This window comes from Lactuca sativa, chromosome 9 (assembly GCF_002870075.4).
Source record: "Lactuca sativa cultivar Salinas chromosome 9, Lsat_Salinas_v11, whole genome shotgun sequence".
Lineage (NCBI taxonomy): Eukaryota > Viridiplantae > Streptophyta > Magnoliopsida > Asterales > Asteraceae > Lactuca > Lactuca sativa.
In genome coordinates this window covers 22,152,295-22,166,671 of record NC_056631.2, presented here as the reverse complement: position 1 = coordinate 22,166,671, position 14,377 = coordinate 22,152,295, and the positions used below count along the sequence as shown (strand labels likewise).

Sequence of the window (14,377 nt, the reverse complement as noted above, 5' to 3'; positions counted from 1 at the left end):
ACATTTCACCTAATTGGGAAAAAGAAACACACTATATTGTAAACCTATTAAAGCAAAACTAATTCAATCCCAACATATTCATCAGAGCATTTTACATTTTGAAATTTTATATTTCATACAAGGTTTTCCATACTTTAAACAACATAAAGATAACAAAAAAGAACAACATGAAATTTAAAACCAGCTACCATTGTACCATTGAATCTCTGGCAAAAGAGAACCATTTAATTCTGAATGTAGTAAACAGATAGCAAACATAACAATAATAAAAATCCATGACCAAAAATGCGAATGCACATCCAGATTACACCACACTAAAATGTCTTTAGAAATCTAAAGTATTAAAACCACTCCACTAAGCAACAAAGCCTTTGGTTTTACTTCTTACAATAGTTTAGAAACAGAATAACTAGAAATGATGCAGAAACTTCCAAACCAAACACATAGAACAACTGGGCTAGCGCCTACTTGATCTTCTTCTTTGGCCTCAACTGCGCAACACACACAAAAGGAATTTCTCAAATCATGAATTATAAACAGAAGAAACATTTAAAAATGCAAAACTTTGCAGAAATAAAAACCTGGTTGCTGTGGCCACACTTCTTCTTCCTGCAGTTTACTGCCCTAGGGTGCAAACGTGCATAGCACCTGCAAACAACCAATTTTTGTTAAAATATGGAAGGAATTTAAACAAACTTGTTATTGGTTAAACTTATATAATGTGATTGAAACCCTTTAAGAATAGACAAAAGCATCATAATCATTCATATGACAACCTTTGGATAGAAAGAGGAATACAGAAGAAAAAAAACTCACTTGCGGCAAATGGTCTTGTCTTGGTTGTATTTCCTAGCCAAAGCCATCAATGAGGGCTCAATGATTCCTCCTCTTAGCCTCAACACCAAATGAAGAGTTGATTCTGAATCAGAATTAAATATAGTATAATCAGCAATTCAGTATCACAATCAAAATAACAGCCTTATATTGTAAAATCTGAGTAACTATTGCACAATTGATCAGAAATGACTTTGGATGTTATAATCAGCAAGAGTTCTAAGTATCATGTCTGTTCCAAATAAGGAAGAACATATTTTTATAAACATCTATGCTGCATACATGCCCAATAGATAATAATTTCAATTGCAGTTGTGAAATTTTAAGAACGTCAACGATCTGATACGAAAACATACTTCGAAAGGATCATGTATGCTACAATTTACGAATACCATCATGGATTCTTAGAATCAGGTTGCAAATCAAACAATAACAATAATAAAACGGGATAAGACGAACCTTTCTGGATGTTATAGTCAGCAAGAGTTCGGCCATCTTCAAGTTGCTTTCCGGCAAAGATCAATCGCTGCTGATCCGGTGGAATACCTATAATCTCAAAAGGTTCAAACACAATCGTATCAAAGTGAAAGAAAATTTCAATTCCATAATAACATAAAAAAGAATAGAACTACGTACCTTCCTTGTCTTGAATTTTAGCCTTGACATTGTCAATGGTGTCACTGCTCTCAACCTCGAGAGTAATGGTCTTCCCGGTTAGGGTTTTGACGAAAATCTGCATCTTTCCGTTTCTCTATCTCTTTCACTTTGCCGAGGCTGATAATTGTTTGTTATGAGGATTTTATACTCTGGTTTGTAATTAGGGTTTGGAGTAGTACCTTTTTGTCCATGAAAGTTTCAAGCCCATCTTTTTCAATTCTTGGGCTTTTCCTACTCTTGAGTCTTTGAAGTGAATATGGACTATGAATCTATGATTGTGAAACACATATTTTCATAATATTATGATTTTATCTAACAAGGATTTTTATAATCATGTAATAAAATACATTTATGATTAAATATAATATTTACATAAATTTGTACTAGAACCATAGGTCCAAAGTTTTTATTTTGTTGCGAGTTTGGTCTAATCTGTTTTTAATTTTTATAAAATGACGATTTTACCATTTGTATTTTCATTATTTATTTATTTTTTAAATTACAAAAGTTAATAAAGGAAAAAAAATAATAAAAATCTATTTGTATTATCACCCCCACCCCATATTTTTCTCTCTCCCATTCAGAAAAAAAGGAAACACCACGAGATTCCGGCAGTAGCGGATCTAGTGTATAAAAAGTGGGGTGTATGGTCCCACTTCAATATTGCTTCTATTTAAAATTTTAGCAAAAAATCAAGTTTTTGTTATGTAATTCAACAATTGGCACCTAGTTAAGTTTTCTTTGGCATCATTTTCACTGAAAAAAACCCAAGAAACACTAACAATAGTTCATATTTTTCTATTAATTTTCTTTATATTTATCCTTTATGTATTTTGACCCCCCTGTTAGTTTTGGTTATGAGTTCGCCACTGGATTCCGGTTGATATTTTGGTGACCGACCTTTCCGGCAACGAGAGGATTCTGTCGTCGGAGACGTTTTTTGACAACAAACCAGAACGGTCCGACAACTAGAATGCTTTAAGTATATGGGATTGCTTTGGAAGAAGAAGATGGATAGAGGTTTCCGGAGAAAGGAACGAGTGAATTGGTCTAGATCTGTCTAACATGTTCGTCGTATTCCGGTAGTGGTGACACATAGATTGAAGCAAGGGTTTGCTAGGGTTTGTAGAGGCGGCGACGACGACGTTGGAGTTTACATACAGATGGTGGTGTAGTCTTGCTTCTCCTTTTCATCATCATTCTTGCTTCACCACGGACAAAGGTGGAATAAACTCGAGCCACCGACAGAGGCAACTTAAAGCCGGTGATGAACGACCCTAGGGTTCCAGAGTCGACGACGACGCTAATAGAGACAGTCAAGGATTCGACAGGGGCATTAGAAAGCTAAACGACACGGATCATAGATCCGATGTCTGATGTTCAGATCTTCGTCGTCGGTGGTGGTTTAGATGGTCCGACAGGCGGTTCATAACAGTAGAAGGGAGAGAATGAGAGAGATGGCCATAGTAGCAGTAGAAAGCAAGATGAATAGTGATCTTCGGCGGTTCAGATCTCAATTTTTTTTCTCCGGCGAAGTCGGCGCCCGATAGTTCTACGGTTCCGGCGGTGGTTTTGGTGGTAGACAGTGGTGCTTCGGCAGCCGATGGTAGTTGCTTTTGAAATAATGAAGAGAGATATGATGTTTATATGTGTTATAAAAAACATGTGAGTGTAATAGGGGTATATATTTCTTTTCTTTTTGGTTTAATTTTTATATAGGAAATAAAAAATTAATAAAAGAAAATTAGAAAAAAAAATAACAAGGGCAAATCCGTCAGTTTAGATATTTTCAAAACAAATTGGACCAAACTCGCAACAAAATAAAAACTTTGGACCTCTGGTACTAGTCCAGATAACTTTTTCTCTTGTATTTAACTTTTTCTCTTGTATATATAACAACAAAAATACATAACACGAGATAGATTTATTCAGTAAACCGTTGTATATAACTTTTTCTCTTGTATATATAAGGCGTATGGTGTGCATTGTATGTCTCCTATACACAACATATCACGAGTAAAAGCTTGATACATATATCATGTATATCTAAACGGAAAATTATCATCAACTAATAACAATTATCAGAATACAAATTTTGTTATACTGTCTTCTCTCTACACTTGTAGACCCAATAAAACATCATTTCCCAAGAAGCCCTTTTAGTCAAATGGGTCAATTCTGTGATCATGCTCACTCGCCATTACCATTCCTGTGCACAGACATGTCGGGCACATTACCTGAATCCACAACAAATGACTATTTTACCCTCACTTTCCAAAAAAGCAAGTTTTACAATACTAATCAATCTTCATCAATTTTGACATGAGAGGAGTTCATTTTTTGGCTTAACCCATTAAGTCAAAAAGAAACAACCATATATAGCTGTTTTTTTAAAAAAAAAAAAGTATGGTTTTGAGTACCTTTCCAGCTCCAGAACAATTGAGACACCTTTTTGTAGTGGGAGCTCTTAATGGACGATCTGAAGCATTTGATACAGAAATCGGCTCTATGTTTACACACACCCCACTAGAAGAACAACGTGCACATGCCAAGTATCCTATAAATTATAATTCATTCAAATTCACATTAAATCTCAAAACAAGGGCATATATGGTAATGCAGAAAACTTACCAGTTCCATGACAATACTTGCACCTTTTCTTCTCTTGTTGCTTCACATTATTCGCTTCAAGCAACATCAGAGTAGAAATTACCCCCACTGCCCCTCCCGAAAAAGATGCCACTATCGGATCAACCTCACTGAAATTAATATAAATTTGTTATTTTCCACTTTGAAAAAATCGAACTTTTATTAGTTTTTGTATGAGATAGTAACTGATTCACACATACCTCAGTTGCATAGGTAGATGCATATGGTTTATGAAATCTTTATATGAGGTTCCACCTACACCTAGTTTTAGCTCCAGCTGATATGAAAATAATGTTTCATGTTACAATTACATATGAAAATATGAAATAAATTGGAAGAAGAATAATCATTTGAGTAGATGTAGATAAACTTACTATTGGTGCGAGAAGGCCACCAAAGACTATAACTCCTGATATAAATGAAAAACTTGTCAAATAGAGCTGCTTCAATGTCTTTGGTGTCTATAGAAGATAAGAAAAATAAAGATTTGTTAGCATCTATTCTAAACAGTTGCTTGTAAATTGTAATACACCATAAAAGAAAGTGTAATTTACCACTGAAGGTAGAAAAGGAATTGAAGATGGAATGTCAGGCATCTCGTTGTCCTCAAATCTGCTCTCATTTCGTTTTAGGTTTTTTAAGCGTTGTTGCACTCGTAACCTCCTCACCTGTGAATTTGAACAATTCAATTTTTGTGCAGACAACAAGTTTGAAAGGAGGAGAAATGGTATATCATGCTGCAGACAAAGAATGGTTTCAGAATGAAAGTTGTACCTCTTCCATGAGGAGGAAGATCTTGTTGCGTCTACTCCTTATGTTGTCTTGGATTTCCTTGGTCTGCATCTGAATAAAATCCTTAACAGTCTCTGGACTTTCTATAATGCAAAAGTTGCTGCATCGGCGATAATTGTGAAAGTAAGTATATATTCCTCTTTTATTATTGAGTTGAGATTTTACTGGAACATGTTGTGTATGTATTTAACTTCTTTAACAAGCATCAATTTACTCAGAGAAAGATAATTTGATTTTGTTTTTGTATGAAAGAAGAAATCAGAGAGTACACAGAAGACTAAATCTGGTTCATATAATCAAAGTGGCTATTTCATGTAATTGAAATAAAAAAATGAGGGTGGATATAGAAACATACCTTGGGATGTTATCGCCAGAGGGTACAGAACCGGACGCGGCTGAATCATCTGAAGAACAACAGATAACTGAAGCTCGTGAATTGTTCTTTTCTCGATGTCGGCTAGGGTTTACGCACTTCAATCGAATTATGCGTTTGGATGAACTTAAATTGAAAGAATTGTTGTTGTTATTGATAGAGGAGGGAAGAAGGTAGCATTTGAGAGAAATAGAAGCCATGGTGGTCGATCCAAGATTCCAAGTATGGTAGAATTGATGACGAATAACAATAGTTGTTCAGATACAAAGGGGGAAGTGTTAGGAAGATAAAGGAAAAAAGGGTAAGGATTTTTGTCAGCTGATGGAGTTAGGATCTTTCACAGCATCTCCTCCATTAATGAAATCACGCTAGCGTTTCGTCGTTACTCCAGTTTTGGCAAATGAAAGCTCTTTAAACCCTCAATTACGACGTGGTGCATCATTATTCGCTAGACCATGTCAAAATCCACAATCCTTGCATCAAATCAAAATTATATTTATACGGGTAAAATTGCAGATTTGTCCCTATGTTTTTTATTTTATTTTTGGATTTAGTTTAAAAACCTTAACTTACATCACAAATCCAAAACAATGTATGTTTTATGAATTTAATTTCTTTTTATATAAATTTGGTCTATACCGAACTTAAAATAAAATGACAATATGCTTCTTAGATAACTATGACACACATTGTAAAGATTAGCTATACTCTGAGCATTACATTCAACAACCATGCATGAGGAATAAGGAACCACAAATAAATCTTTGTTATTCGAACTATCTTTTTAAATTCTCGAACCACACATGTCTCACTAGCCTTAGCCACGTTTTCGTTTACAATATTTACATACGTTTGCTTTTGGTTTCCTTTACATTGAGATCTTATTAAGTTGATTTAGAATGGCTTCTTCTTCACCTTTTCTCCATAAGTTTTTCTCATCTCGAACAAAAGCGAGTAGCAACTGCAAATAGGTGGTAGTTCCCACCCAAAGTGAACACAATTTCAAAGCAAGGATCAGTGGATCATGTATATGCAAAAATCTTACAAATGTAGAATGTTTACCCACATTCATTACATATTCTTCACGGATCCTTAGGTTGAATTGATCAATGGAAATTCTTCATTTACATTATTACCAAAAAAACATTCAACATCATATTTATTACCAAAGGATTTTGATGTACATAGTCCATCTTCGTTCGTAGTAGCCTCCTTGCCTCTGATCCCATTATGTTTAATATTGATGAATCTCAACTCCCATTGTTCTCCTGCGATTCCATCTTCTCACATACAATCACATTTAGGGTTCCACCCACCTGCAACAAAAAAAAAAAAGACTCTTCGATCAATACGACACTCATAAAGAACATTGTTATCGTGTTCTCCAGGATCACTTTCACACCCAAGAACACCTCACCGTGTTGAACAACCGAAAAAATCAAGTTCAATAGAAAGTCGACGTTGAGAGTCGTCGACAACTAAGGTTATTGGTAAAGCAAAACAGTTGTTAATGAGTTAACAAACGACATTTGCTACTTTAAATTGACAAATTAAAAACAGTTGCCTAGGTATTGTATGACCTTTCTCAATGTTCTCATATAAAAGAATTTATATTGTTGGTTAGTTTAGTATTTTTAATGGGATGAAGATATTTCTTTAAATTTTTTTATTCACGAACAATGCCCATGTAATCACCGGGACCAAGTAGGAGAGGAGAAATCTAATGCTTAGTACGATTGTGAATTGTGATTGTGTACAGAGTATCCATGGTCTTCATACACGTCTTTAATTTTAAACATATCACAGAGCTCAAGAAACATAACAATATGCATGCTTAATTCATTACCCAATAACTAGTCAAACTGAGTGTTATTTGGAAATATTTGAATAACATTCTTTTAATTTTGGAATTGGGCACTACAATACCCGCCCTCAAAATATTGGATTGACTTCCATCTATGAAAGATCAAACGTAGTTTTCCATGCTATTTTAGTTTATTTTGATGGAACTCCTCTATGATGATGTATTAATCGATTTCCTCAAATTTCAGAAATTTAGGTGTTGGCGGTAAATTGGGAGTAGTCAATATTGATGTACGCCTTGATTAACAAGAATGCTTGCAAATATCGGGAAGACTGCAAAAAAAAAAATACAAAGTAGAATATAAAAAGGAACTGAACAAGTGGGTGCAAGAAAGGCAAAATAATTTTGGGTTTATCAAGTATTTAAGATCACCGCCAATGTCGTCAAAATTTGTTTGCAGTTGATGATGCAAACACGGATAACCTTAAATCCCTTTAAATGGTAGGTAACTAAGGTCCGGATCGATACGAGCTAATGGTTAACATAGTAATTCCCAGTTGATTAAAACATAAACTTGAATGATTGCATGAATGGTTGTCACTACAAGTAAAGTAAACAAAATCATTTAAGTGAAAAAAATGTATTTGCAATATGTGAAAGTGGTGATCACTTTTGGCTTCAGGTTTGATTCCAAAGTTGTATTATAGTTGGTACTTAATAATTTTTTTATGGTACCTCGACATGGATGCTTTAGCACGGTGAAGAAGACTATATTAATGTGTTAGCATCATACTTAACATAACCACATTATTTAGAAAAAAATAATCGCATTAATAGTCATGTGTTTTAAATGTGACTTGAGCATTTGGAACCCTTGATGGCACACTTGGATATGGTAGCACACTTAGATATGATGACATACTTAGATATGATGTCACATTTGGATATGATAACACACTTGGATATGATGGCATATTTGGTGTAACACCTGGAAATTTGGGAAACAACTTTGAGTATAATTCCCTTTTGAGAATTTGACACAGCGTGTTTTGTAATGCCTTATTTCTGATAAGATTCTATTCCAAGTATCGCATTTTTCCTAAGGAACTCATCGAGTTGGAAGCCCCAACTCGACGTGTTGAAGTTATTTTTGGCCACGTATTTTTATGAGGCAACTCGACGAGTTGAGGAGTCTCAACTCAGCGAGTTGACCGCTCTGGAGGAAACCCTAATTTTAGGGTTTTGCACCCTATTTAAACACCTTAAATCCCAGGTGTTGGCCTCATTTCTAGCCTCCAAAGTCACTAACCCTAATCTCGAAACCCTAAAGCCTTTTTGAGTGTTGTGAGCCCTTTGAGAGTGTATTTGGTGTGTTTGAAGCCATTGGAAGAAGGAGAAGCTTGGTGCAAGGTGGTGATTCAAGTTGGAGCCTTCAAGATCTTGATTCTTTGCTTCATTTCCAACATATTTCTGCTATAAAGTTGTAGCACCTGGTTCCTGGTATGTATTTTAATCTACGTATTTTTACATTTTTAGCTGGAACTCAGCGAGTTGTATGCCTAACTCGCCGAGTAGGGGCGAGATATCGAGCACGTTTAAGTTGGCGACTCGACGAGTCCATATCCTGGACTCGACGAGTCCGCCGTTTTAGAAGAAACCCTAACTTCAAGGGTTTGCACCCTATTTAAACCCCCCTTATGCGCCCCAAGCTCTCCCCCTTCACTCTCAGAGCATCCTTTACCAAACCCTAACCCTCCCCTTTGTGATTTGAGTGTTTGTGTGCTTTTCCTTGAAGTTTGAAGAAGAGAAGGAAGGAAGGACCAAGGAGAAGGAGAAGAGCAAGGATCTAGAACTCAATCCAGAGTTCATTGAGGTATATTTCGGATATTTTCTGTTGCCATGATGATTTTCTATTAGAAACCCCATTTAAGCCATCTTTATCCACTTCCTAGCTTGATTGTAATATAGAGATCATATTTAGTGGAATGGCCTTTGAATCTAGCTAGGTTTGAGCTTCAAGAGCTCAGATCTACTGCCTTTATGGAGCCATATTGCATGAAAACCCTAGATCTACTCTTTTAGTGTATTTTGAGCCTTAAAATCCTTCATTGGTGTTTATCTACACGTAAAGTTGGAAACTTTACGTGTTAATCGTGCCCTAAGAAACCAGATCTATGGATGGAATGCACTGGATTCAAGCAGAATTGAGTATATAGTGATTGCTTGCATTCGACTCGACGAGTCGTTCTTCAGACTCAACGAGTCGAGTCGCAAGTTCCCGATTTTCCCCTTTTGAGTTATGCCAAGTGGGATCAGTGAGCTATAGGTGGACTCAGTGAGTCGAAAGCCAGACTCGGTAATGGAGGGACTCGGCGAGTCAATGCCCTGACTCGGCGAGTCCAAGGCAATCTTCTTGCCTCAAGAACAGGCTCGACGAGTTGTTCATACAACTCGGTGAGTCACAAACCAGAGTGTTCATCGGATGAAGATGAACTCGACGAGTTGTTCATACAACTCGGCGAGTCGGATGAAGAATCGTTGGATATCTGTATAGAAGGAGAACTCGTCGAGTCAATGCCTAACTCGACGGGTAGGGACGGGAGTGAGGACAATCGACTGGATAGGGACTCGACGAGTTGGCGAGCCAACTCGGCGAGTCGGGTCAACTGGAAGTTTGACTTTGACTTTGACTTTTTACTTGGTCGGGGGTAAAATGGCCATTTTACCCTAAGGATAGTTAGCAGTGTTTGATTGAGTGTTTTGTAGGAATTACAGTCGGAGGATTTCCGGAGCAGCAGCAGCAGACAGACAGTTCCCGCGCAGATCAACAGCTACTTCAAGGTGAGTTACCTTCCAATAGCGATGGGTCTACGACCACAATGTCGGCCCACCAGTAGGAGTTGTGTGTTAGATGATTGTATTTGTGATATCATCTAGGTTTGCTACTACCTGATATGTTATATGCTAGCTTGTTGTGTTATAGTAGTACAGTTCGGTTGTTAGGACCGAAGGGTAGTCAGACACCCCAGATACGTCTGACAGTATGTGATGTTATGATTATATGCTAGCATGATCTGTGATATGTGTTAGTAGTAGTGGTAGGGGTGAAATAGTCCCTGAGGTTTGGTTGTTAGGACCGAAGGGTGGTCGGCACCCCAGAATGGCCACACGGGTAGGTCGACACCCCAGAATGGTCGTACCGGGTAGGTCGGGCACCCCAGAAATGCTTGACAAGTATTGTATGTTATATGATTGTGTATGTGGTACGATGGGGGAACTCACTAAGCTTTGTGCTTATAGTTTTCAGTTTTGGTTTCAGGTACCTCTTCATTGAAGGGGAAAGAGCTGGCGCGGTAGCGGCACATCATACACATCCACGGTTTTCCGCCTTACGAGATTGTTCTGGGATTTGTACTCTGACATTTAGTTGATTTCATATTTTAGTTTTCAAACACGATATATGATTGTGAAATGATTTGATCAGACGATGTTTTATTTACAAATGTTTTCCAAAGTATTGATTTAAAAATGAAATTTTTGGACGTGAAAATTTGGTTGTTACAAGTTGGTATCAGAGCCCTGGTTTTAGGGATTCGAGGTGTTTGGACTCAAACCCATGGATTAAAAGATTTTTACAAAGAAAATGACTTTCTAAAAGCTAAGATAAAAGAGTTTTGAGAAGGAACAAGTGTGTGATGTGCACAACCAGCCGAGCTCAAGTAAGTATTCCCCAAAGTACCCATACAAGTTTATGTTACGTTTAACAGTTTCAGTAAAACAGCATGCTAGTATAGGACTAAGGATCTAGGAGTGATGCCTTATGTTCCTGCTCTATGTGCTTCAGCGTAGGAGAATTGCTTGCTAGAATTGAGTAGACAGCAGTAGGATAGCCTGTTTAGGTTATGCCTGATAGTTTGAGCTTAGCATTGTATGCTAGTGCAGTTCCTGTTATAAGAATATAATTGCTAGAGAATTGTTCCCTTTGGTTAGAATGCTGCTTGCTTTGTGCTTTGTGGGACTATAAGCAATGAGAGTTAGCCATTAGGTGTATACGTCACGTTACATGTGATCAAGGTTGAATAATCTCAGAGTGCTGGATTTGGCCCTATTTCTCAGCTCTCGTTTGAGTCTAACCGTTGTAGGGACGAGTCTTTTACTCGAAGGATTATCTGAGCCTCATCACATGTGATGGTAGTCAGGTAATGGCTAATTGGCTTTGCAAGGAGGCCTTCAGTAGCTGAGGACCGGATTGGGTGGAGCTAGAGATTTTCCCTAGGGTAAGACTAGGATGAGGATAACAGTGATCAGCAGTGGTAAAAGGGATCTGGTGGAGTCAAGGCAGTCCTTAAAGAAGGTACAGATAGATGTGGAAGGTATTATGGGCCCGTACTACTGAAATCAGAGGATTCGTACCCGAACTGAGGAAGGCTGAGACAAGACTAGGGAACTTGTAGTAGATGTGATCCCTCAAGAGGTATCAATATCACTAACGGTTGTTATTATGTATTGCAGAATGGTGGTACTACGACCGAGACCAGCAGTTGGCAGCTTGGGAGAGGGATCGGGTTCGGGATCATGTTCCGAGCCAGTAGATGAGAGGATACGTGAGTTCATCGCGTCAAGATCACAAGAGGCATCCTTAAGTCGACCCCCATCATCTTCGGGTCGATCAAGGAAGGGATAGTTGAGCTGATGGAGGACCGCCTCAGGGCGTTCCGGAGTGACCTGACATCTGGCCAGTCAGGATCTCGCACACTGTCCTTCAAGGACTTCAGGGGCAGTGGTGTGCCAGATTTCCATGGGGTAAAGGACCCCATTGCTGCTAGACGATGGATTGCACACATTGAGTCTGCGCAGTTGACTAGCTTCTGCCCCTAGGGGTCGAAGGTGAGGTTTGCAACAGGGTGTTTTAGAGACAGAGCTAGAGACTGGTGGGAGTCTGTTGGCGACTCATTGGGAGCCTCGGCTGTTGAGGCTATGACATGGTCGGACTTTTTGACCCAGTTCAAAGAGGAGTTCGCACCTGCGGTGGAGCTCCAGCAGTTAGCTAGAGAGTTCTTGGACATGAGACAGACGACGGAGACTGTGGCAGAAATCACCGCCAAGTTCCGAGAAAGGGCGTTACTAGTGCCCCAGTATGCGGGAGATGAGGATATGAAGAGGACCCGCTACCACGACATGTTGTGGGCCGACATTCGGGAGTATGTCAGTTTTTCAGCTTGCCCTACCTTGGACTCTATGATTGCCAGGGCGAGGGAGAGGGAGATAGATCTGGAGTACATCCATAAGAGGAAGTCATAGGAGGGACAAACAGGAGGGGATTCGGGGAAGAAGCCCAAGGGATCAGATGGTAGGCCGAAAGGCCAGTCAGGATCAGGTCGCTGCAGGAAATGCAGCAGGCCACATGAGGGAGCATGTAGAGTGGGATCGTTGGGCTGCTATAAGTGCGGCAAGATGGGGCACTTGAGCAGGGATTGTACTGCCCCTGTACCTGTGTTACAGACGTCAGAGTTGCTGTGTTTCCACTGCAACCAGAAGGGCCATAAGAAGGCCAATTGCCCCCAGTCGACAGCAGCAGCGCCAGTGAAGGCGCCAGCTCCAGCGACCCTGTGGATTACCAATGGCCGGCAGGGCAAGGAAGAGGCTCCAGTGGTGAGGAGTCGGGCTTTTCAGCTGACTACCGAGGAGGCACGCGCCGCAATCTATGTGGTGACGAGTATGATTCTTTCCCTCTGATTTATTTACTTGATGTAATGATGTTGATATGTGCTCTGTATATATGCGTTTAGGATCGTTCCATGTAAACGAGATCCCAGTATATGTGTTGTTTGACTTGGGTGCCACCCGATCATTTGTCTCACTTGCGCTTAGCAAGAAGTTCACTGAGTATTCGGGCATGTTGGATTTCCCTTTAGAGGTAGAGATTGCCGATGATCGATCGGTGCGAGCATCAACAGTTTTTAGAGATTGCGTTATGAGGCTATTTGAGGAGCGCTACTTGGTAGACTTGGTTCCCATTCCATTGCGTGGGAACAAGGTGATTATAGGTATGGATTGGCTCAGCCCCAATGGGGCGGTGATAGATTGCGCTCAGCAGCTGGTGCGGATCAGGATCCCAAGTGGTGGAGACTTTGTAGTTTAGGGCGAGAGGCCACAGCGAGGACGAGCGGTATGTTCAGCAGCGAGAGCTAGGCGCTACCTTCAGCAGGGTTGTGCAGGATATGTCGCGTACATTATGGACACCCGTGAGGCGGGTAATGCGACGGTAAGCAAGGTTCTGGTGGTGCGAGATTACGCAGATGTTTCCCATAGGAGCTTCCTAGGGTACCTCCAGAGCGACAGGTGGAGTTTAGGATCAACCTAGTCCCTGGTGCAGCTCCGATAGCCAAGACACCGTATCGGTTGGCTCCTCCTGAGATGCAGGAGTTGTCTACACAACTGCAGGAGCTGTTAGACAAAGGATTCATTAGACCAAGTAGTTCACCATGGGGAGCCCCGGTTCTATTTGTGAAGAAGAAGGACGGGTCGAATCGAATGTGTATAGATTATCAGGAGCTGAACAAGGTAACGGTGAAGAACCGTTACCCACTCCCGAGGATTGATGACCTCTTTGACCAGCTTCAGGGAGCATCTTGGTTCTCCAAAATTGATCTGCGTTCAGGATATCATCAGATGAGGGTCAGAGAGGAGGATGTGCAGAAGACCGCGTTTCGGACGCGTTATGGCCATTACGAGTTTATGGTGATGCCCTTCGGGCTCACCAATGCTCCTGCCGCGTTCATGGACCTTATGAACCGCGTGTGTAGACCGATGTTAAACCGGTCTGTGATAGTGTTTATTGATGACATCTTGGTTTACTCCAAGACGCAGGAGGAGCACGAGGAGCATCTGTGAGAAGTTCTGGAGACTTTGAAGAGGGAGAACTTATATGCTAAGTTCTCCAAGTGTGAGTTCTGGTTGCACGAGGTGCAGTTCCTTGTACATCTCGTCAACCAGAACGGGATCTCAGTGGACCCGGCCAAAGTAGAGGCTGTGATGAGATGGGAAGTTCCGAAGTCTCCATCTGAGATTCAGAGTTTCCTGGGATTAGTGGGCTACTATCGGAGATTCATTCAGGATTTCTCCAAGATAGTCATACCCCTGACACGACTGACGAAGAAAGTCGTGGTCTTTCGTTGGGGGCCTGAGCAGCAGGCCACGTTCGAGACTCTTAGACAGAGATTGTGCGAGGCGCCAATCTTAGCCCTGCCAGAGGGCGTGGAAGATTT

General features: G+C 40.1%; 2 protein-coding genes across 2 annotated transcripts; both read right to left on the bottom strand.

Annotated features, from left to right (window-relative positions):
* Window positions 1-205: 205 nt before the first annotated feature.
* On the bottom strand, window positions 206-1,628 carry LOC111882596 (ubiquitin-60S ribosomal protein L40). The gene is made up of 5 exons (XM_023878968.3): window positions 1,471-1,628; window positions 1,294-1,380; window positions 817-919; window positions 582-648; window positions 206-491 (listed from the first exon to the last, which is right to left on the bottom strand). Exons 1-5 carry the CDS (start codon window positions 1,571-1,573, stop codon window positions 465-467), a joined length of 387 nt encoding a protein of 128 aa, XP_023734736.1. The 5' UTR covers window positions 1,574-1,628; the 3' UTR covers window positions 206-464.
* Window positions 1,629-3,414: 1,786 nt separating this feature from the next.
* On the bottom strand, window positions 3,415-5,733 carry LOC111882594 (protein ORANGE-LIKE, chloroplastic). The gene is made up of 8 exons (XM_023878966.3): window positions 5,288-5,733; window positions 4,915-5,032; window positions 4,695-4,808; window positions 4,515-4,601; window positions 4,341-4,417; window positions 4,123-4,250; window positions 3,912-4,048; window positions 3,415-3,728 (listed from the first exon to the last, which is right to left on the bottom strand). Exons 1-8 carry the CDS (start codon window positions 5,503-5,505, stop codon window positions 3,651-3,653), a joined length of 957 nt encoding a protein of 318 aa, XP_023734734.1. The 5' UTR covers window positions 5,506-5,733; the 3' UTR covers window positions 3,415-3,650.
* Window positions 5,734-14,377: the final 8,644 nt, after the last annotated feature.